The following is a 25,077-nucleotide window of genomic DNA, read 5'->3' on the forward strand; positions in this document are numbered from 1 at the left end:
TAATATCTTCTGGATCAGCTGTAATGGCTGAAAACAGTAGGCATACTTTTTCACCATTTGCAGTTATAGCATCTTGTCTAACAAAAATATTACTTCTCCCTACCATCTTTTGTATTTACTACAGTTTTGAACTATAAACTCTTAACCTACTGATGTAAAACACAGGTTTGACTTACTGCTGAATGAGGTTTAACACTGCAATATTTGCAAGGTTTCAGCTGCTTAATAGTATTCTCTGGGGTACTGAATCAAAGAAAAGTTCATATTGAAATGATCAATGACTAGCACGGAACAGATATTTGAAATGGTGCAAGCTTTACTTATATAATTCACAATTTTATAACAATACTTAACATTTGTAAATACAAGTCGATGTCTGCAACAATTACCTTTATAGATGTAAACAAATCATTCCACCACATTGCCACAAATTCATGTGTACAGTAAAATGCTCACAACTCATGGTTCATAATATAAGGGAAGCTCGAGAAAGTAACTAATGCAAATACCAAACAGATCTATGTTTGGCTTTCCTATTCTAAAGTTCATTTCGGAATCTTTAAACATTGTAAAAATAATTTGTAAAAGTGACAATATTTGTGCAAGGAAATGTCTCATTTTTAGAACAGGAGTGGCACATACTCTCACACTTTATTCTGAAAGAAACTTTTGTAGACATCAATGGAAGGTTTTTTGCGTTTTGGGTTTTGGGTTTTTTTTCTGAATAAAGTGTCCAGGATTCGGTTTGAAATCTTTATTATTGTCATGCAACAAACTTCAATTTTTTCTCCAGTATACTAAACAATTTAATTAATAAAGTTTCTAATGAAAAAATATTTTTCTATTATGAGAAAGAAGGTTACAGTTAGAATTTTTGAGGTAAGACTCCATGAAGAGTATATTAGTCAAAACAATGAGGGTGGCTCTGAGTCACCTAATGAAGGTTATTTATCATCTGATATGCCCTACGGTAACCTGCTTGATCTCCAAGTGCCATTCTGCAGGTCCTTTGTGCTGCCCCTTTATGGATAGGTCTGATATCCTCAGTGTTAGGCATCCACCTATGGGCCACTGAATCAATATCTAAATCTTTGTGGACTTTGATGAAAACTTACATACTTGTGGTACAACCTATCCCACATGCCTGAAACAACATACACTGGCTGAGACATCCAGATGGAGTGGTCATATACTGCATGAGACAGGCAAGTGTCATCCTGCCAGTGTAAGAAATGGGGGGTAGGCAGTATATCCTAGAGCATCTTAAATGTCACTGAGGGCGACTGAATCAACATCCTTTGTAAAGTCATGTACATTTAGTGGCTCAGTCATGAACTGGATCCTGCCCTTGAAGCTTAATCTGCCAACACCAAGATTATCTCCTTAAAATATTGAGCTGGAAGCCACAATGCAGATGCAGCTCATGTACATCAACCTTTGTTTCTAAAGGATTTTTGTGATTTTAAAGTTTTGCAGTCTCACAGTAGGTACAAAGTTGGCTGTATCATGAAATGAATTAGAGACTTTGAAGTAGTCTTCCCAGTCTACTCCCCTATATTGTCAACTTGCTAAATCAGAGATGATTATTCTTCCTAGCTGGGCAAGTCACTCGCTTTACCTTAGTGTTAGAGGAGGGCTGCACATGGCGTCCCTTCTCCAGTCATACAATGACCCTACTGTGCACTTGGAGGTCCCAAGCCTCCCCTGGAGGGAATGCTTCTGCACACAGGTAGAAAATCTGTCCTTTCCAGAGGGCCAGATGTGCAGGAGGCTGTGCATCACATGAGGTGCAGGATACAGGTCTCTCCCAGGAACTATAAAAAGCAGGGCTGCATGGCAGCTGGTAAAGCACATCAGCTGCCCCTGCTGCCACCTCCCTCTGGGCTGCTCCTTCACCACATGACTAATTGAAGATAGGTTGAGTGCCTATGCACTAAACCAAAACTGTAAAATAAATTCTATGTGCTCTCACTACATTACAAATGAACATAACATTTTGCCAAATAGAAAACACTGTACTAAGTTCTTTGAGTGCAGAGCTAATTCATTATAATGCACCTTCTATGCAATAGCCATACAGCCACATTATAGCAAAGTAAGCATAGATGCATAAAAACTGAAGAGCAGGCAAACCAACTTGTGCTATGTGGCTTCAGGCAGAAATTAAAGCGAGCCATGCTGAAAACTTGTAAACTTTTCTTACGCTGCCACGACACCTGTCTTCGAAGACTGAAAAGCCTGACAGCACTGGTTGCAGAAGCTTTTCAGTTTAGTGTTGGAAAATATGCATGCAAGCAAAATTATATTTGTAATCTACAATGGTTCAACTTCCCTTCAATGTGAAGAGGGCAATGAAGAGGTGAAAAAGTCTCTGTCTGGCATTTGCAACATTATTATAATACAGAGAAGAGCAAAATAAGAGGATTCTGAAAGTTATCCTAGTTAAATACATCCTTTCTTTGTGTGTGTGATCAAATGATTGTGGATGCTAAATACATTGCCCTGGCAGGCCAATATTAAGAATCATGGTTCTAATCTGCCTTCAGCATCATGTGTGCAGCTCCCAGTGCAGTCAGTGGGAGATGGGCATGATAAGGCAGAATTCACCATATATTCTTATTCAAACCAAATTCTGATATATTTCTCTTGCACTGTGATTTTGAAACATTGAAAGGGGACACTTTCTGTCAAGAAGCAGTGCTGCCTTCAAATAATTGTGTTTATCCCAAAATGACATGCTGCATAAACACAGGGCATGCTTTGGAATAATAATTCAGCTTTTTGGTTTTGAAAATGATCCCACCAGTCCTTTCGATACAGGGACTGGAAAAGTTCTTTTGAAGATAACATTTATTATGAACATCAAAATGCTTCAATGCAAACAGGACAGGCAAGATAACACATTTTAAAAGCTTTCTTGTTTTCCTTTTTCTCCTTTCTGGTAAACAGGAACCTTTCATATTACTTTTCATTGTTATTTTTTACTTGCTTCTCCTAAGCTTGGAGCTATTTATGGAAATTACAGTATTCATGTATGGAAGCTTCAGTCAAAGATATCAGGATTGGTATGAGAGGAAAATTTCGACTGAAAGCTTGTTATTCACATCGTTCTCTTCTCAGCTTGGCAAAGTTGAAGGTTAACGTCATCTGTTCTAGACATTTCAGATTAGTCACAGAACTTTTCTTGGTGGTTCAGTGCCTGGTCATCCAGTCAGAGGAACAGTAATCCATATGGAAAAATTAGCTCAATGCTACTAGACTGGTGGTTAATACTTGAGCCTTAGTTAGGAATGTTCGCAGCATCTTGGGACTCTTTTCTTCCTTGATCAATTTCTTAAAATAGGATTCTTCATCAGAGGCTGAAAAGAGGAGGACTGTACTGAAGTATATTTTTTTTTCCATCACCAAGTCTTTTTTTTTTTTTTTTTTTTTTTTTTTTTTTAGGAAAAAGATACATATATTTTAAATGTCCCATGCAAAAAAATAAAATAAAATAAAAAGTTACACAATCTGGTTAGGAGTTACATTCTGAATTCCTGTATAGCAGTTTGGTTGGTTTGCATCCTGGAATGATAATCTTCAACAGGAGACTGGTTAAGACATATTTAATGTATAAATGCTGATACACACTGCTGGAAATCTGGTAACTAACTGCATTTTTGAGTAAGAAAATGTCTTGACACTTTCCTTTGGATTATTTTCAACTCTGTATTAAATTAGAAAAATTATTGCTTAACAACACATACAGAATATTCCTTCCCATTTGAGACACAGTTTATTCTAAAAGGTTAAAACATCCTGTCTAAATGAAGCAGGTGAAAAGGGCAGTGAACTGAGATGTAAAATCTTAAAAGCGGTCAGGTAAAGGTCACCCTTTGCCAGCTGGGTTTGACAAACATCAGCTTAAAAGGGCATGTCTGACTTCAGAGGGAAAATTGTTAAATATTTTGTTTAAAATAGAAATTGTAAGAAACAACCATTTTGAAAAACTATGTATTAAAAATGTAAATGAATGAAGCAACTGCATTCTCCTTTGCAACCACTCTTTAAAAACACCAATAACACTGGAAAATCAACCCCCAAATCTATTTAATTAAAATGGAAATTTTATTGAAATGATAAGCAAACATATTAAGAAATATGTTCAAATGCATCTACTAAATTAATGTTTTCATTCATAATTAAAAGTAGATAATCCAGTTCTGATTGGCTGACTGAACTATACTACTTAGAATTTTAGCTCTTGCTAATGTCAATTTTGAATTTATAATGTATCGACAGAAACAGACACTGGCATTACAGACATCTCATTTTATACCCTCTGTTCAATTCTGTCATTTAGAGGTTTCAGGTTTTTCTTTTCTTCCAGTTTCTTGTGAGTCAAAATTTATCAATTAGAGGTTGAAAGAATTCACTTATGTTTCTGAGACTTACTTTAGTAAAAAATGGAAAAGACTGAATAAAGGAAAAAAATTACCGCAACTCAATTTTAAAAACCTGATTTCAAGTGAATCATTATATTAAATGTGTACCAAAAAACTCTCTGTACAGACAGAATAGTCAAGATAATTAAGATATATGGCTCTCACCCTCCCACTAACCTAGGAACTGGCAGACTAAATTAGACTATAACTAGAAATGATATTGTGTCACACACCAGTATAAGCCTTAAAAAAAAAAAGCACCTTACCAAAATTGTAGTGACAACTACTGTTCTATTCTCAATGGCTGAAGTGTCATTTCCAAGTGTAGGTTCATGCTGAATCAAAACTAATTTATCCATGTCATTCCAGTAACCAACCTGCAAAACAAAATGTATATAATTTACAGTAGAAAAGTCTACATTCTCTATAATTATAAATATAAATGTTTATAAGAACAACAGAGTGATCCAAAGATAATTTTCTACCAAAGGAAGTGCTGTCACGCTAACAGACAGGTGCATGGTGGTATGTAGCTAACACTTTGGGTTTACCATCTTGCACCACTGCTGCACAGAGTCAGACCTGGTATCACTGCCGCTCAGCTGTTCCTGAATGATCTGAGCTACTTACTTTGACCAGAGGCACAAGTTAAATCCCATTTTCAATAGTTTGAAGCCTTGCTGGGGCATAAATGAGATGTAAGAATTTTTGCTCTCCACAAGAAAATTTTCATTCACTAATTGTCCAGATATTCTGGTCTTAGATGGAGGAGTGAAAGACATCTGGATGACAGCTTTGCAATCCAATGGCTGATCTCAATTCCCCGCTCCATCATGGGCCTCCCAAGAGACCCCCAGCCCAGGGAATTACACCAGGCTCATTCCACTTAATTGCTGGCACTGACTTTTACTACCTACATGAGAAGCCCTGTTACTAAAGCTTTCTTTATACTGACTGGATAGACAGGCACCACCAGTGACTCAGCTCATGCAGGATAAACAACCCTACTAGAAAAGTGCTTGCTTCCCCCACTGACTCTAAAGCATGGTGAGAGTGACTTCACTCTAAAAGTATCTCTGGTAAGTGCCTACAGGGAGGTGGAACAAATCAGGTTTTCCTCTCCTTGGCTGCATTTAGGCTGCCACAACCCTTCCCAGAGTAGCCTTAAGGTGAAACAGCTGCCTTTGTTCATTGCTGGTGATGAACTACTCTAGAGCCAGGTTTGAATCACTCATTCTTGTATTCCCCTGGAGAAAAAGAAAAATAAAAGTGGTGTGCCTGCAATCAGAAGCCTTCCCTTACATATAGACATTGGTCTTTTGCAGTGCACACCTCTCGTATTCAGTACAGCCTGCAGCTGTGCCCTGTGCATTGGTAGTGATGCTGCTGGGGTGCAAGGTATGAGTCAAAATCCTTGTGAGGGCCCAGGGATGCAGTACTTGCTGTTAAAACTAGATAGGATGAAGGCAGCCTGACAAAAGGAGATTCCCCTTCAAACTTTTATTGATGCTTTTGGGAGCTGCTCAATGAACACTTAAAACTCACCACATACCTCTAAAAGATCCCCACAGGCTATGTACTATGTCTTTGGATGGCCAAAAGAAGATACGAGACCTAAAATACTTCACTGTTTTTGTAAATCTTGGCCAGTTGGAATCTTACAGCACACTCATCTTCTCACTCCATGTGGTGACATCATGTTTAGTATCTGTATCAGCAAGTGGTATTTCTGGATTTAGAGTTCTTCCTAATCATATAATGTTGCCCCAGGTGATGTTAGGTAGGAAAGGTCTTCCTGGTAAAGCTGTGTGCATGATGCTCCCAGTACAAGGCTGATGTCTATGAAATGGCAAGTGCTTCACGACAGTGGTCCCTTGTCTTGCTCTTACTTGGAGATGTCCAATTCCAACTTCCCACCAATCCTTTCAGCATGCCATACACAGGTCCCTTAGCTGAAGCTTCTCTCTCACATCTAACCTGTGGCTCACTAGCAAACACCCTCCCTTCTCCCCTTCTTGCCATTCTCTTTTCTGCAACTAGATCACGGTTGTCTGTGGACCCTCTGACAACATTGCTGGGGAATGGCTCAGTGCCTATTCCTCCGATCCAGTGCTGACAGCACTCAGCTCCATGTCAAACAGACAGCATGAACAGAAACATGTCAGTAGAATAGTGCTCTAATTCCACCTAGAGGGGCTCTCCAGGTCGCTCAGAACCTAATGAATTAAAAGACTGATCTTTTTTTCCAGGAAAGGTGCAGACAGCAGCAGTTATTTTTAAAGCTTCCTATCAAAGAAATGCAGTTCAAGCTGACACAGTTCAGTTTTCAGAAGCACCTGGGGACCAGTCAGCAGCAACTCCCCCTTCCTTCCTTCCTCAACTAATTATGAGTTCATGAGACCAAGAGCTGGGAGAGAGGAATGCCTTGTCCATCTTACCAGAAGAAGAAAGGGAATTTTAGTGGAAAGTGGGCTCCAGACAGAGCTCCAGGGTAACTGTCTGTGCCAAAGGACAGCCTGTGCCTTGCATGAAAAGACTTCAGTATGATGGAAACTGGCTAAGTCATCAAATCAGATATGTAGCCAACATTATTTCTAACATTTTTGTAGAACCCAGTCTAAAATTCAACATCACATAGGATTCTGCCTCCATGATGCGGAAAAACATGATGTTCAGATCAATGTAGTGATGTGATATGAGAGTCTAGAAGTGCAGGGGAGTGCTTTGATTTCTGGTCTCACATGCATTAAAGAATCCTGTATATTCCTAAAACAGTCAACCTTCCTCTTGATTTTTACATTTACTATTTTGTCGGGGGATGCAACAAGTCTACGGAATTCCTGACAGTTCGAGAACAGCGCGACCTTGAGCAGCTTGTAGTATATCCTTGAGAAGTCTGGAAAGATCCGAGAAGACCAGTACGAAAACAAGATAGTGATAAGAAGAACCGTCCTGACAAACTCACCAATCATGAATTGTTAGTTACTAACGAAGCCAATCATATACTAACACATACTCTGAAGAAGGGGATAAAAAGGTGTGTTAGAACAATAAAGTAGCCATTTTGCGTGATCTATTACTTGTCGTGTCCGTCTCTACCACGACACTATTTCATTAATTTCCTTTTTGAAAAAAAATTATGGAGAGGCAAATCATTTTAGCAGTCCCTAGAGCAGTGTGCAGACACACTCACCACAGAGAATTATAAATACATAAATAATTCAATATGAGTGAGTGCATATGATTGAATATGAGTGATTTTTTTTTTTTTTCTATTAGTGAAGCAAACAAGCACAAACTCTTCCCATGCACAGCTTCTGGTATATTTAGTTGAAATGTTCCTTTTCTCCTTGCAATTGCTATTACAGGACAGCAGCCTTGATTTAGGTGTCTGCAGCCAACAGGAAGCTTCAGCATTGCTGATATAGTGGAGAGGGAGGTTTTCTTCCTAGCAGGATGCACTGCTAACAAAAATTCTTTTTCATCCAGACAATTACAGAGTCACAGGTACAATTGATAACTGAAAATGTCAAGTTCTTGTCAAAAACTGTGACCTGCTAAAGACAGAATATGTACACCAAAACCCAGCAGTTTGGGAAGCTCATTATAATAGTGAACGTTTGGTTTTCATTGTGCAATTCCTCACTGCTGGGAAATTCAGAAGGAAAGCAGAAAATGAATAATACACTGTGTTATAAAAAGTAAGTACAATACAAAAATGCAGATAGAGATAAAGGAGGCTTTTGAGGAATGGCAGACATTTTTTAAAGGAATTTTAGCTTGCGTACATGAGTGTAAGCTTGCATGTGTGCATCTCAAACCTGTGCTAAAGTAACTCCGGAACTGGATTACTGAATAAATATGTAAGATGTATCATGGTACTTGTGTAAGTGTATAGATTCACAGTCACTGTAAGAGCACTAAATAATAATATGTTTTCCTATAAATACCTCAATTCCCCAAGGAAAAAACCTCCTCAAAGGATAGGATTGAATTCAGCTGTTAAAGTACATCCAATTCAATTTGGATTGCAATTGGAGTTTATAGCAGTTGCATCCACTTATACAGAGGCTGAATCTGTCTTTTAGGAAACAATATTGCAAAAATACATCTCAAAATAAATTTGTCTCAACTGTTTGAATGAATAGTGTCATTTCTGAAGGCCCATGTGCCTTGCAGCAACCACTGAAGTGCTCCTGCTGAAGCCCACAAGTCATTAAGGGCAACAGAATACTCAAAATTTTTTACAGTCATTTTTTATGTTAGTTGCCCAAGTTGGAATTCAGGAGCTAAATCTTAGACTGTCTTGTGCATGTACATATATATGTACATCCTTTGTTTATGGTTTTTTTCCCTCTTTTTTTTTTTTTTTTTTTTTTAAGATCTTGGTGACATGATGAATGGTGAATGACAGGATCACAGAATGATTGAGGTGGGAAGGGACCTCTGGAGGTCATCTGGTCCAACACCCCTGCTCAACCAACAGCCAGTTGCCAGGACTATGTCCAGATGGCTTTTGAATATCTCCAAGGATGGAGACTCCACAGCCTCCCTGGGCAACCTGTGCAAGTGCTTGGTCACCCTCACAGTAAAAAAATGTTTCCTGATGTTCAAAGGGAAACTCCTGTATGCCAGTTTCTGCCCACTGCCTCTGGTCCTGGGCCTGGACACAACTGAAAAGAGCCTGGGTCAATCTTCTTTGCACCCTCCCTTCAGGTATTTGTACACGTTGATAAGATCCCTCTTGAGCCTTCTCTTCTCCAGGGTGAACAGTCCCAGCTCTCTAAGCCTTTCCTCATAGAAGAAGTGTTCCAGTCCCTTCATCATATTTGTGGCCCTTTGCTGGACTCTCTCCAGTATGTCCATGTCTCTTTTGTACTGAGGAGCCCAGAACTGGACACAGTTCTCCAGATGTGGCCTCACCAATGCTGAGTAGAGGAGAAGGATCACCTCCCTTGACCTGCTGCCAATACTTTGCCTAATGCAGCCCAGAATACTATTTGCCTTCTTTGCTGCAAGGGCACATTACTGGCTCATGTTCTACTTGGTGTCCACCAGGACCCCCAATGCCCTTTCTGCCAAGTTCTTTTCAGCATATATTGGTTCCTGGGATTGTTCCTTCCCAGGTGCAGGACTTTGCGCTTCTCCCTGTTCAACTTCATGAGGTTCCTGTTGGCCCATTTCTCCAGCCTGTCGAGGTCCCTCTGGATGGCAGCATGACACCCTAGTATATCAGCCACTCCTCCTAGTTTGGTGTCATCAGCAAACTTGCTGGTGGCACACTCTGGCTCAGATCCAGATCATTAATGAAGACATTTAATGGGACTGGTCCCAGCTTTGACCCCTGGAGTACAGCACTAGTTACTGGCCTCCAATTAGACTTCAGCCCATGGATCACCACCCCCTGGGCCTGAACCTTCAGCCCGGTTTCAGTCCACCTCATCATCTGCTTATCCAGCCCATACACCAATAGCTTCTCTAGGAGGATCTTACAGGTCACAGTGTCAAAGGCCTTAGAGAAGTCCAGGTAGACAATATCCACTGCTCTCCCCTCATCTACCAGGCCAGTCATTTCATTCTAGCAGTTTATCAAGTTGATCAAGCATGACTTCCTTTTGGTGAAGTCAGCCATGCTGACTATTCATGATGATTTTCTTGTCCTTAATGTGCCTGGAAATGGTTTCCAAGAATAGCTGCTCCATCACCTTCCCAGGGAACGAGGTGTAGTTCCCTGGGTTCTCCTTCTTGCCCTTCTTGAAGAGAGGAGTGACATTTACTTTCCTCCAGTCTTCAGACACTTCTCACAGTCGCCATGATCAACCAAAGATTATTGAGAGTGTCCTTGCAATGACATCTGCCAGCTCCCTCAGCACTTGTGGGTGCATCCCATAAGGCCCCATGGACTTATGTATGTCCAGTTGGCTTAAATATTCCCTGATCTGATCCTCTTCCACCAAGGGTACATCTCCCTTGCTCCAGCCTTTCTCCCTTGTCTCTGGGATGTGGGATTGCTGAAGGTGGGTTTTGCTACCAAAGACTGAAGCAAAGGCGGCATTCTGTACCTCAGCCTTTTCTATGTTCTGTGTGCTCAGTTCCCCTGTTCCATTGAGCAAAGGGCCCACGTTTTCCCTAGTCATCCTTCTGTCACCTCTGTACATATAGAAGCCCTTCTTGTTGCCTTGGCCATCCAGGTCAGATTCAATTCCATTTGGGATTTAGATTTCCTAACTTCTCCCCTGGATGTTCAGGCAATGTTTCTGTATTCCTCCCAGGTTACCTATCTTTGTTTCCACCCTCTGTATGTTTCCTTTTTGTGTTTGAGTTTGGCTAGGAGCTCTTTGTTTATCCATGCAGGCCTCCTGGTGTTTTTGCCTGACTTCTTATTCATTGGTATGGAACTCTTTTGAGCTTGGAGGAGGTGATCCTTGAATGAAGCAGCTCTCATAGGGCTCTATTCCCTCCAGGGCCTTACCCCTTATCTTCCAAGCAGATCTTTGAGGAGGCCAAAGTCCGCTCTCCTCAGGTGTGAGCTTGCTTTTCACCCTCCTCCCTGCCCTTAAGCTCCTGAACTCCACCATTTCATGCTTACTGCAGCCAAGACTGCCTTTGACCTTCACATCCCCAAGTCCCTCCTTGTTGGTGAGTAGGAGGTCTAGCAGACAACCTTTCCTTATTGGCTCCTCTATCCCTTGGAGGAATAAGTTGTTGTCAATGGACTCTGGGAACTTCCTGGATTGCTTATGTCCTGCTGTGTTGTTGCACCAGCAGATACTGGGGTGCTTGAAGTCCCCCATGATGACCAGGGCCTGTGAACATGAGGCTGCTCCTATCTGTCTGTATAGGACCTCATCCACTTGTTCCTCCTGGTCAGGTGGCATATAGCAGACACCCACTATAATATTACCTTGACCTGTCCTCTATTTAATCCTAATCCATAAACTCTTAGCTGGCTCCTCATCCATCCCCAGGCAGAGCAACATGCTCTCCAGTTGCTCTTTTACTTACAGAGCAACTCCCCCTCTGCATCTTCCCTGCCTGTCCTTCCTAAAGGGCCTGCACCCCTCCACTGCAACACTCCAATCACAGGAGCCATCCCACTACGTCTCTGTGATCCTTCTCCTCACACCCCTTCCCCTCACCAGCAGGTTTTGTTATTGTTCTGCAGACAAGAGTAAAGTAATAAATGCTGCATAAATGAAACTAATATGAGCATTGGCTATTTCCCATTTTGCTAAACTATATGGTAGTCTGCCTTTCACTACCTCTGCTGTTTTGTAATGCTCTGTTCATATCCTTAAAGCTGTGGGCAACAAAAATCACTTTTCTAAAGATTAGAGGCATGCGTTACTCTGACTGGAAAGGCTAGTCCTGAAAAGATATTGCTGGGTGACTCATAAGTCACGTTATGTAGGACATGAGAAGAAGATATTAAAAGTGAAGGCCTCTTAGTTCAATTAAGTATAGCCATTTCTTACGTATTATATAGGATTTGTCAGGCTGAAGCACAGAATTGGTCCAATGATCACATATGTAATACTATGTAATACAGGAGAAATAAATTCTTGTGAGTAGCCAGATCTGTCAAAGCTGTTACAGCTTGTTATATCAAAGAAAGACAGGCAATGGCTTAAGAGTGGCAGAGAGGCATGCCTGAAAAGGTAAGAAAAGCACCTTGGGACTCTAGCACAGCACAGACATAGCTCCTGTATTTGCAGCCACCCTCCCCTTAAATTGCAGGCAAGAAGAGAGGGTGGGGACATCCCTGCAGTAGTGCCAGCCAGACACCTCTCCCAAAACAGATGACAAATGTTGAAACAGGAACAACAGGCCACTTTTGGCAGTTTGCTGCCAAGCAAATTCCCTAATGAGTTACTGAAGTTGTGACCTGATTAACCACATCTTTTCTACCTTGTCTTCCCTCCTGTACAATTGGGAATGGAAAGGTCATATTTCACCATTTGCCTTGGAGGCACCCCAGTCTCCCCTACATCCTCCCGGCTGTCAACAGTGCAGAGCAGAGCCAAAAAGGAAGCAGGAGTGGCAGCAAGGTCAGACACACTGCCTGACAGGAGACCCTGGGCTTCCCAAGAAAAAACGAAGAAAGACTCACCTTTCCCAATTTATTCTTCAGCCATCTGTCATACTTTCAAAAGGCAACTGCACCAATACACTCCATACACAGGTACACTCTTTGCTTTGGTCTACAGCTCTATACTGTGATACACTGGCAGTTTGTTCATCCCAGTGTGTAATTCTGCTCTGGGTCTGTAGTTTAACACTGCCTCCTCATCACTCTGGTATGTAACTGTCTTTGGGAACGCACAGTTCACCTGGGACACTATTTACTGGGCTTGTCACCTCTGGCCCAATAGCAGAAGACTATTTAAATCAATTCTGATTGCCTTGACCCTACTCAAGTGGCCATGATTCTCCTATTCACCATCACCTTCTCACTTTTTCTTGTTCTGATGACCTTGTAAACAAAACAGGCCATAGTGCCTCCAAAGGAAATAAAATCCTTGACCTTGAGTGCATTTTCTGCTCTTGATTTGTTTTGCACTACGGAAAGTGGACAAATTTCAGCACAAAAGAGAAAGGGTTAACAAAGTACCCAGGCTTATCTTTTCAAAGTGATTGGGCTGAGTGATAAGCTATATGCATTCAGACATGGAGGATCTGCTTAAGCATATATTAATGTGCATTTGCTTAAGTTGCTTACAAGCAACCAATCAAACACATAGGGTTAGATACTGCACTTAATTTCAGAAAATCTAAGTATTCAGGGCATTCTCTCTTCCTCCTCTCTCCTCTTCTCTCCTCTCCTTTCCCCCTTAAAAGCTGTATGTTAGTTACAGCCTATGATTCATGTTTACAAAGAATGTATAAATGACCCTGCCTAAAAATGCCAGTAATTTGCAAGACAGAAATCTTTGGATAAGATACAAGAAATAGCTACTATCCAGACTTCTGACCATTTTCCATCACCCAGCAGCCTAGCAACATGCCATCCAGCTGGTTTTCATTAGTATGCTTGACGGACTGACATCCCACCTCTCCAAGATGCACACTTGTTTTTGTGTTCCCCAATTGTTGCACTGAATAATAGTATCTAGTAGAAAATGCAGTTTAAATCTGCTTCCACCAGAAGTATTAGCCATGTATTCAATATATTACCTTTTTTTTAAACCACACAGAGTCCAGTTTAATATGTTTGCATAATCATTTCATCCTACATGACTCATTTATATATCAGGATAGTAAACAGTGTCAGCATGTACCTTCCGAGGGCCTGTGTTTTTCAGCTCAAAGACATCCATGGTGTAGTTGACTCTGCGACCATAGTGGTCAAACTGAACGTTCCCTGTCAATCCTTGTATTCGAACCTACAAATGGAAGAAAAAGCATGATGAAGATCCAGCCTTATATTCTTTATTTCAGATGTCACAGAGCAGTGAAAGTTATCCTAGCTGTGTCCTTAGATTACCATTACAACACTGCTTCAGAATAGACAGGCATTATAAAGCAAGAAAGTTGGCTACTTTTCCTTTGTATTCCTTTTTCCTGTCAAACCATGCTCAAAATAGGCTTAGATATGCCAGTATCTGAGGGCTAACAAAGAGACACAATGGACCTTCTCTTCTTTTATGCTGTGGAGCTCAACACTTTCCAGCTGCAAGTCCTAAAGAGAAGTACATTTTTTACCATTCTTATCAGTGCTGCAGAACATTTTGGATCACATGAAATAAACCTAAAGGATGTTTGTCCTGAGCTCATATACCTTCTTAGCTTACACTCTGGTGGATTAAATGTATAAATTGAGTATATATTGCTCATCAAAGTAAACTTGACAACAACCTTGGCCCCAGCAAAGCAATTTGCTATCACAGAAGATGGGCGACATGCATAGGGCCTGGAAAGAATGTTTTCAAAGCCTCAGTGCAGAGAAGGACAGATGTAAAATCATAAGATTGACTGGCAGTTTTCCACCACCTGTGTCTCTGCTGAAACCAGAACTCTTTGTTTTTCTTTCAGTGCTTTACTGCCTCACTGAAGGAAACCCAGACTGTGGTCCTCATGCCAAAGAAGACATGGCCATATTGCTGCTGGCTTTGATTGTATCAGGATCTGGCCATACAAACCTCTTTGGCTGGATTCAAAGGCTCATACTGTCTGCCCTAACACAGAAGCCTGACTTCATGCTTCTCACAATTGTTACAGATCTGTGCTCTGCACAGACTATGTGAAGCATACAAAATGCTTTATTTCTATCTCTGAGTCAGGATGTGGATTTAAACCACTTACTCCTACCTCTGTCTATTTCTATCTCTGCTGATTTTTCTCCAGGACTGAAACCTTGGCTTCCAGGCACAGAGCTGCCAGCTCTGTCAGCAGTCACTTCTCAGCAGTTTCTCCTGAGTGGAGCCTGCTCATTTGCAATGATTTAAATTCTACTGCGGGATTTTATTTTCTTACTGTCCCATTCAAAAGAAAGGCTAAATCATCTTGACAGAGATCTGGAACTTTCTAGGCATCCATATTCATCAGGAATTCAAAATCCTGACATCAGAGAACAATAGCTCTGGGTTATTTCTTTTTAAAGAAAAAAACACTACCTATGTGATTTCCCTGGGAGAAATCTACTTTTATTCAAGATGACAGAAACATATTTGAAAGGTTATATTATGTAGCTATACCTTTTTTCCTTAAATGACAATATCTGTACACCCAGGTTATATGCAAAAGCAACAGATGAACTCACCAGTTCAGTGGAGGAAGTCCCAACTATCTTAATAGAACTAATAGTGGTTTCAAACAGTAGCAGTTCCCTTCTGCCTTCATTCCAAGTTATAAAACGGAATAGCCCCAGCTGTTTCCAAATGGCAACTGAAAAATAAATTTCTCCTCCCCTGTTGCTACCATTGTGTATAATAGCTTCTAAATCATATAGTGTACAACTAGTATCCTATATTCACAAAGATCACTAGAATAAAGCCTACCCTTACCTGTTTTAATGTCCTCTCCATATCAATTCCTTGACCCCATGGGGCTGCAGGGTTAGCAAGACAATCACCAGCATTTCCTCTCCTTGAAATATCAATTTTCTGTCTTCTAAGGTTACGGAAAGTTTCAGCCATCACAAGTACTCCATCGTATGTTAATGCCGATGTATACTAAATAGATGGACAAACACACTGCTTTAGAGTTGGCATGTCTTTACAAATGTCAGCTGTCTCAGATATTTCTAGTTTGATTTATCATGCAGCAGTTTCTACACCTCCATTTAGAAAAAGCTCTTCTCAAATTAAAAGCAATTTTGTCTAAAGCACAAATGCAGGACTGAGAAGAGTAAATTTCAGTAGCTCCAGCTTTAAAACTATTTCTTAAGGGTAGAGAAATCTGCCTCTGAAGAATTATTAAAAGAAACAAATTGACCTGGAGATATTCAAGTCTTAATTTTTTTTCCCAGTTGTCTCATATGTTAGGGAATAACCCCACCCACGCAACTTACTCAAAAGGAAAGAAAGAAACAGTAACTCACTGAGAAAATACAACAGAAAAAATGCACAGCTGCTGAGCAGACATCCAGTCTATTGGAATTGTTAAGAATGATCAAGGGTACGTTCTTCCTATTGGAAAACCTATGTTGGCTCTCTGAATGACACAGGGCACTGAACGGTCTGTATTTCTACACTACCTACAGTAACTGCTTTAGGTTAAGAACATGCCAAATGAAATATGTAGAGCCAAGTCTTCAACAGATGTTAGCCTGGAGCCACGTAAACAAAGTGGCATTTACTCAGTATGGTCCTCTGATGAACATACTGTGCCAGGAGAAGTTGTTCACATGCCCAGGGCTGCTACTGATATGCCCTGTAACTTCCAAAATTTAAATTCACTTATTCAAGTCTCATTTCCTTCCTTTTCTTTGTCTTGCATACTATAAGCTCTTTGGGACATGGCTTATTTTTATAATCTCAAATTTTGGTTATCCATAGGTGAATTATGTGCGATTTGGATTAATCATGCTGACTTCTCAGGAGGAGGCAGCACAATCCTGTTCATGTGGCAAGGAGTCCTATAGGCTAAATTGTTCCTGTCACCAGTATGTGGGGATGTCTGCACTCCATAGCCCACAGCATCCTTGGGTTTTTTCCTCCAGAACAAAAATTTTTTGAATATTGACCTAATTATGCAGCTATGCTTTGTATTATCCATGTTGATACTTTCTCTAGACTTTGCCAACCTACCACTATCCCAGCCAAGGGAGGGCTGATTGCTTATCTTTGCACAGTGCCCAGCACAAAGGAGCCCAGTCTCAACTAGGTCTGATATGCATTAGTACATATAATAACAGAACTATTTTGATGAAGTCATATTTATAGCTATGTTGTGATTTGCCTGCCCAAAAAATTATAGGTGAGAGCAATACTTTGTTATCCATCTGTGAGGGATTAGGATAGAGGAATGCTGGGATGTAATTTCACTGTAAAATTGTGCCTGAAAGTGATTACTACACCAGGTTTTGAGGTGGATAGAATTTCCAGAGGAAACTCCAAATGAAAATTAAGGGTAGTAAATTTGCAATTGTGGTTATACCCCATATATAGAAAAATTCAGCTGTTGGGAAAGCTCTGCACTCTGAGTGAATCTAGATAATTAGACTAATTCATGTAAAATTTGTTGAAATTAAGTTGTCAGTTAAGCATTTGACCTTTAATTCCTGTCAGTAAAGGGGTAAATTTGGAGAGTAAGTGACAAAGGACATTAAAGTACATCAGTGAAATATGTTGCAGTTTGTGTTTCTATCATACAGTCATAAGGATGGGCATAATTAATTGCCAGTAAGATAGATTGTCTTCTCCTCTGCCTAAATATTAACATCTTTATTCATATATTTAACAATGTTAATCAGAAATTAGAATACTTGAGTGATATCTTTGGTAGTGCTTCAGATCATCCAGTACCTTTGGTGGAGTCTCAGATCCTGGGTATTCTCTCTGGTCCAGCTTCTTCCAGCGCTGCATCAACTTAGTTACCATAGGGGTACTGAAATCTACTAGCTGAAATCCAGTCACATTGGCTCCCCCATGCATAAATCTCTCCAGAGAAATATCTTTGAATCCCTGGAAAATCAATTTAAGGTTTTGTTTGTCCTTGTACACCACTGTGGGTCCAATCTGTTCCAGGTCAGCAAGGCAGCATAAAGAATGTACAGCAGCAGGTGTCCATTAGAAGCCAAGACTTAAAACCAGAGAATAATGTTGAACCTTTTTTCATAATTTCCATTTGTGTAATAAAGAATGAAACAAAACTAAGAAATAAATTTCCCACATTACTGCTCGTGTGGTCTTGACAGCTAAGCAACACATTGCTGGGAATGGCAGACAGTTTTTGAAGAAATGCCTTTGGTGAATCAACCGAAAAGTGCCTCCAGAATATTAAAACCTTAATCCAATTTCCATCAAAGTTGGCAGACTTGAGTAAGCACTGTACTAGTGTTTTAACCAATTCATCCCTGTTTCTTTGCATGTTTGTAAAATGAACACTATTGTGTAAATACATTTATCCCAGGACTCATTGTTTAGGCTGAAGGTATCTGAGATAATGAGATAATATAATGGACATTAGAAGGAAGAGACAGCGCGAGGATCTCACTGTTAGCGCAAGGAAAATATAAGATCAGAATCACACTTTTGTGAAATATGATGGTGATAGCTCTCAGATCTGCTATGTATTTAAAGCCTTAGAGTGACCCCCAACACTGAAAGAAAAAGTAAAGTACATATACTTCCTGACTTACTAGTTTCTCAGGCTAATCTTTTCAGCACATATAAAGATGAATTCTTTAGTAAAATTTGCCATTAGAGACATAACTGAACTTCAAGAAACTGCATAATGCAAACTTCTAAAGCAAGCTAAGAAGCAAGTATGAATCTTTCTGGTCTTTTCCTATCTGCTATGTTTAATGCTATCTCAGAGGTCTCTTATTTTTATTTTCTTAAATTCCTCTGATGGGCATTTATCAGTGCAAACAGAAGTGTATTATCACACTTAAAAAGGAAAGATTTAGGGGAAAAAAACCCTTGGATACTGACTCAATACCACAGGGAAAAAAAACTGTTAAGGACAGAGATTTGATTTATGTCCTAAAGGATACTGGCAGTAAGTATAAAACGTGGTGCATCAGGAAGTCATATTACCCACATTATTGAACAGCCAGAAGATAGCAATGTGTGCCCCTGCTGAAGCAGATGAACGGATGTGTCTGTCGCCACTGTATATCCCAGTAGCAGTTCACTACAACATCTGGTTCTTTGTTTACAGCAACTATTTTGCATGGGAAAAATTACTTGGGGAACTATAAATTTGTAATGCTGAAAATCCAATTTGTAAGACGTAAGAGAATAGACATGTCTCATTAAAATTCCTGAGGTCTTCAAAATAATCTGAAGTGATCTTAAGTTAAGGTACAAGTAGAGCGAAGCACAATAAAATATTCCATGTCAACTAAAATTCCTTGAGTAGAGTAAAAAGAAAACAATTTAAAGCATACATTAGACTGTCCTACATTGACTATGCTTGGACATGCAGGTATTTCGGCGTAAAGAATGGGTTATTTTAATAATAAAATATTGCATGTACTCTTTCTTTGCCCTCTTCTGAACATTATCTCTGTGAATGTGCAGTTTAGACTTAGAGCAAAAATACCGAACTAGTAATTTTACTGGAAATAGCTGATCTTACAACAAAATGAATGTTCCCTGGAGAATGTAGAAAAGTTACCTCAAGAATTGTTATGTTAGTAATATTAAAAAGATGAGTCAAAAATCATATAGTGTAGTTCTGTAAATTCTAATTCAGCCACAAGATACACTTAGCAGTCTTTTATGCTACATTGATTTTGATAAAATTTAAGAGAGTAACATTGTGCCCTTCTGGTCTAGATGGCTGTAACAACAAACCCAAGCTCTTTTACGCACCATAAAGAATGTATTATGCACAACCACATGTTAGTGACAAATGGCAAATGTTGCGTGAAGTGCTATAACTTCAAAGTAAAACTGAGTGTTTCACTTACCGAGCAGGGTATAATTCTAGAAAAGTATCTTACCAGGTTGGCAACAATATAATGGTATCCTTTAACATGCTTTCCCACGCTCACAATCTGCAGGAGAGAAATCAGAAAGAAAAAAGAAAGAACAATGTCATATTGTTTTCTCTAGAAAGGTGTCTTCATACCCAGATAGATATAAATTCTGAAATATATAACATCAGTAATATAATTTTGAGAGTCTTTCTCCTATAAGGTAGCTATAACTTTCTAGACGCTTAAACATTGGAAAAAGTTAAAATGAAAGTGCGTAAAGTAATGAACTGGTAATCTGAGCGTCTTCTGTATGATTGAAAATGTTACGGTAGTATACTATTTTATCAAATAGAGGAATTATCTATGGGATACAAGTTCCAGAGGAGGAAGTTACACATTAGCCAGAAAGCCTGCCCACTGATGTACCTTTTCATTTTAAATAAATGTGGAATTTATAAATCAAACTGGGTTTTCATCTCTTGGGATCAAAGCTGTTTGCCCTTGAGGTGGTCAAGTACTGTGAGTGTTATTCAGCAATTAGTAATACTCTAAAGACTTTGGGAACAGGCATGAGCAAGCACAGAGCAAGAATGGACAGCGAGGCTTTAACCCTTGAGTGTTTAACCAAAATATGACATCAAGTGATGCAAAAAGGGAACAGCCATGATGTGCAGCTGCTACTGACTTGGAAAGATCAACCACAGGTTTTAGACAAAAACTACGTCAACCCATGCCTTGTATCAATATTATTGCCATTCCTGTGATGGAATGCCTCTTATTTAATGTGCTGAAAATAAAAAATTAAGACAGAATATTATGTCAGTAGAAAATGGTGTTAATAGCTTCATTACAGATTAAAGCTGTTTTTACCAAAGAAGCTAACAGTAATACCTGCGACATGCAGCTTGCATTTAATACCAGTAAAGAGTCCTTTTAATACTTATTTTTGATAGTGTACCACTCATTTAGAAAAAGTCTGCTTGCAGCCCAAATATGTGAGGTTTTTTTCTCCTCAGGTACTCATCTCCACAAAGCATTTCAGCTTCCTTCCAAATGAATAATTAAAATAAAGGCAAAATTTTTCCATACAGTGCAGGTTACTCTATAAGTAATGGGAAATTTGAGACAGATCTGTCTCCTTTCCTGCTTTGAAATCTCAGCTGTAAGCCCTGTCCTGAAGAGTTGGCAACCTCTTGTCTTCATGGATCACACCCCATGTTCAAAAGACAGAACAAACATTCACTAAGCCTTGCAGCCCCTTTTCCCAGTGCAGCAAAAAATGATTAATATTGCACTTTGGAGATGAGAGACAAGTTGCTGAAGGTAAATAATTTGGCCACAGACACCCAAGGATCGAGGATCTAAACCTGGATTAAGACTTGGAAATGCTTGATTCCTGGCTGTTGATCCAGTAAGTCAATTTGCTTCTACAGCAGAGTGGAAGGGAAAATCAAAGGGATGTGGCATAAGCATCTTATCAGAACTGTTTTGGTTTAATTTAATTATTTTAAAGTAATAAAGTGAATAAGCAATCTTTCTGTTATCCTTTTGTTCTTCTTGCTTCCCAACCTCTATTGCGTATTTTTAGTCTGTAGATAAAATGATCATATTTAAAAAGCAAAATGTAAGCTAAAAAAACCCCAAACAAGACACTATACCCCCCAAGCCATGACCAGATTGTCACCCTTCATATAAATGAATTGCTTATTTTGGACCCAGTCAGCCTCCCATTAAGATCAGTGATTAAATACCATTGCTACCATTTTACTGGGGGGTGGCAGAGAGCAAGAGGCTGAAATCACATTTTTCCTTATCGCCAACTCAACCCATGGGGAGGGTGCTGTCAAGCCATTTTTTTGCACTGAATACGAAGGGTTCAGATCCCTGCTGGCACAAGGAGTGAGTTCAATGGCTTCAATGGGGATGTGATCCCTGACACCAATAACACTTTTACATCTGTACTCCTTCAGCAATACATGGTAATGAAAACACGTTTGCCTCCCCGTTACAAGGAAACCAATATAGATTAAAAACTCACACTTTTAAATAACTATAGCATCAGAGTTTGAATGTAAGAGGACTGACATGATTTAAGATGCACATGACATGATAACTGTGCTCCAGATCCTCAGCTTGGCCAAATCACTGCAACTCCCTTCAAGCTCTTGGAAGCTGATGTAGCTTTGGCAATTAACACACTTAGTGATCTGTTCCCTGGTTTGGTTTGGTAACACAAATTGTGATGATTGTGGCAATGTATCAGTCAAATAAAACAAGCACATGATCAACCTGCAACTGTTGAAGTACGTAAGATACATGTCCATACTTGTCACAGTCAAAATGAGTAAATACTGCAAATGATTAACCAGATTTGCTTCTGTGCTTGTTCCTAGCAAATGCATGTAGAAATGACTGTGGAATTCTTGGATTTAAGGTGAACAATACAGAATATTTTTGAAAAAAAATTTGAATTTTTCAGTGTATTCTCTCAAAACTTGTCTCTTAGGGTGAGTAATAAAGGTACACATTTATGTATCATCTAGTTGTCTTAACTTCCTTTACAGTCACTGGAAAGAGCAGGCACTTTGAGGAAATGATTCATCTTATCCTAAAGCACATGTCTGAAATTAATTAGACAGCTTGTGCCCTGAAAGTGCATATTTTTCTGCACTGACTAGAAAAAGAGTTGATGATGATCAGCTCTGATGTAGACACCTAAATTTTATAACCCTAATGTTAACTGAGATGAATTTCACCCTAAGAATGCTGATCATGCAGACAGACAAGACAAATGATGCTATATGGCTTGTATTTCCAACCAAGATTGGACACAATTCTGATTTTGAATTTGAAAATGTCTATGGTTATTGATCACACACAGTTTGCAAACGAGTAATTGCGTATGATTTAGGAAAAAAGTGCCTGTTTAGTGAAACAGCTTTCTGTGAGCATCTTGTACTTTTGAATCTCCAAAATATATATATAGTCACCTTTTCCTCTCAAACACTCAAAGCTGCAATTATAATCTTTAAAATAGGATATGAATTCTCACTACCAGAAGAACTACTTTCCTTTACACTGTACTTCTGCACTGAGATAAATTGAGGCAATGAACTTAAGTCCTACATAACAAGAGAAGGAGTTTCTGACAGCTACTCAATCTGGAATGCAAATTCTTACACTCTCTTTCTTTATTCTTTAGCTGGTTAGCAGTGACTAGAGCTGTAACAGAGATGACACCTCAACCATTCCATACACATAACAGTAGATATTGCCCTGAATGACAAACGAAACAGATAAGTGCTGGTGAGTGAGGGAAGAATATTTTTCTTTTATGGCAGAGCAGAGAGGGAAGTTACAAGAACCAGCAAATCTATCCTGAAAGGGGAAAAAAGGACTGAGATTTTGACAGATGAGAGAGTGTTCCAGAAAGTCTTTGCTGTAGAAATTCATTAAGTCTGGGGGCACCTTAAAAACCCAGGTATGTCCTTGTGTACCGTCCTGCTGTCTAGATCAACCAACACAGCTGGAAATACAACACCGCAGTGAGTAAACAATCTAGGAGGTTCCTGGAGTGTGTGGAAGATAACTTCCTGACACAGCTGGTGGGTGAGCCTACCAGGGGAGGAGCCTTGCTAGATCTGTTATGTACAAACAGGGAAGGACTGGTGGGAGGTGTGATGGTCGGAGGCCGTCTTGGGCTTAGCGACCATGAAATGATCGAATTTGCAATTCTTGGTGAGGCAAGTAAGGTGGTCAGCAAAACCACCACTATGGACTTCCGGAGGGCAAACTTTGGCCTCTTCCAGGCACTGGTTGAGAGAGTCCCTTGGGAGACAGTCCTGAAGGGTAAAGGGGTCCAGGAGGGATGGACATTCTTTAAGAAGGAAATCTTAATGGCTCAGGACCAGGCTATTCCCATGTGCCGCAAGTCAAACCTCCGAGGAAAACGACCGGCCTGGCTGAATGTGGAGCTTTTGCTAGGAATCAAGAAAAAAAGGAGAGTTTATCATCTCTGGAGAAAAGGGCGGGCAACTTGGGAGGAGTACAGGGATCTTGTTAGATGATACAGAGAGAAAATTAGAAAGGCAAAAGCTAAGCTAGAACTAAATCTGGCCACTATTGTGAGGGACAACAAAAAATGTTTTTACAATATGTTAACAGTAAAAAGAATCCCAAGGAGAATATCTTTCCTTTAATGGATAGAGAAGGGAATGTAGCAACCAGAGATAAGGAAAAGGCTGAGGTACTTAATGCGTTCTTTGCCTCAGTCTTTAATAGTGAGTCCAGTTATCCTCAGGGTACTCCACCCCTTGAGCTGGAAGGTAAAGATGAAGAGCAGAACATACACCCCTTAATCCAGGAGGAATTAGTTAGGGACCTGCTACGCCATCTGGACACTCACAATTCCATGGGACCTGATGGAATCCATCCAAGAGTGCTGAGGGAACTGGCAGAGGTCCTTGCCAAGCCACTCTCTATCATCTATCAGTGATCCTCGTCAACAGGGGAGGTCCCAGAGAACTGGAGGCTTGCCAATGTGAGTCCCATTTATAAGAAGGGTTGGAGGGAGGATCCGGGGAACTACAGGCCTGTTAGCCTGATCTCGGTACCAGGGAAGGTTATGGAACGGTTTGTCTTGAGAACACTCACATGGCAAGAAGGGGATCAGGCCGAGTTAGCATGGGTTTGCGAAAGGCAAGTCCTGTTTGACCAACCTGATCTCCTTCTATGACCAGGTGACCCGGCTAGTGCATGAGGGAAAGGCTGTGGATGTTATCTTCCTCGACTTCAGCAAGGCCTTTGACACTGTCTCTCATGGCATACTACTTGAGAAGTTGGTGTCTCATGGCTTGGACAAGTGTAGTCTTTGCTGGGTGAAAATCTGGCCTGCTGGACGAGCCCAGAGGGTTGTGGTGAATGGGGTGAAATCCAGTTGGCAGTGGGTCACAAGTGGTGTTCCTCAGGGCTTGGTGTTGGACCCTGTTCTGTTTAACATATTTAGTGATGATTTGGATGAGGGGAATGAGTGCACCCTCAGCAAGTTTGCAGATGACACTGAGTTGGGAGGCAGGGTCGATCTGCTTGAGGGTAGGAAGACTCTACAAAGGGATCTGGACAGGCTGGATTGATAGGCTGAGGCCAATCATATGAAGTTCAACAAGGCCAAGTGCCAGGTCCTGCACTTTGGTCACAGCAACCCCATGCAGCGCTACAGGGGAAGAGTTGTGGAAAGCTGCCTGGAGGAAAAGGACCTGGGGGTGTTGGTTGACAGCCAGCTGAGTATGAGCCAGCAGTGTGCCCAGGTGGCCAAGAAGGCCAACGGCATCCTGGCCTGTATCAGAAATAGTGTGGCCAGCAGGAGCAGGGAGGTGGTTGTTCCCCTGTACATGGCACTGGTGAGGCCGCACCTCGAGTCCTGTGTTCAGTTTTGGGCCACTCACTACAGGAAAGACATTGAGTTGCTGGAGCATGTTCAGAGAGGGGCAACCAAGTTGGTGAGGGGCCTGGAGCACAAGTCTTATGAGGAGTGGCTGAGGGAGCTGGGGTTGTTTAGTCTGGAGA

General features: G+C 40.4%; 1 protein-coding gene across 10 annotated transcripts in view; it reads right to left on the bottom strand.

Annotated features, from left to right (window-relative positions):
- The window catches only part of GRIA4 (glutamate ionotropic receptor AMPA type subunit 4), a 235,318-nt gene that overhangs the window by 60,008 nt on the left and 150,233 nt on the right, over positions 1 to 25,077 (bottom strand). For 9 of the 10 annotated variants that reach the window (XR_007508857.1, XR_007508856.1, XM_049823381.1 and 6 more), the window contains exons 5-9: positions 19,537 to 19,590; positions 17,390 to 17,548; positions 15,428 to 15,595; positions 13,703 to 13,807; positions 4,691 to 4,801 (exon numbers count right to left, since the gene is read on the bottom strand). Coding sequence is in view for 8 of the 10 variants with exons in the window: in XM_049823381.1 (XP_049679338.1) it covers positions 4,691 to 4,801; positions 13,703 to 13,807; positions 15,428 to 15,595; positions 17,390 to 17,548; positions 19,537 to 19,590 (597 nt within the window). In the remaining 2 variants the exon portion in view is untranslated. Of the gene's footprint in view, positions 1 to 364; positions 3,360 to 4,690; positions 4,802 to 13,702; positions 13,808 to 15,427; positions 15,596 to 17,389; positions 17,549 to 19,536; positions 19,591 to 25,077 lie in introns of those variants that run through there. The other variant, XM_049823384.1, reaches the window with a different exon arrangement.

Source organism: Accipiter gentilis, chromosome 19 (assembly GCF_929443795.1).
Source record: "Accipiter gentilis chromosome 19, bAccGen1.1, whole genome shotgun sequence".
Classification (NCBI taxonomy): domain Eukaryota; kingdom Metazoa; phylum Chordata; class Aves; order Accipitriformes; family Accipitridae; genus Astur; species Astur gentilis.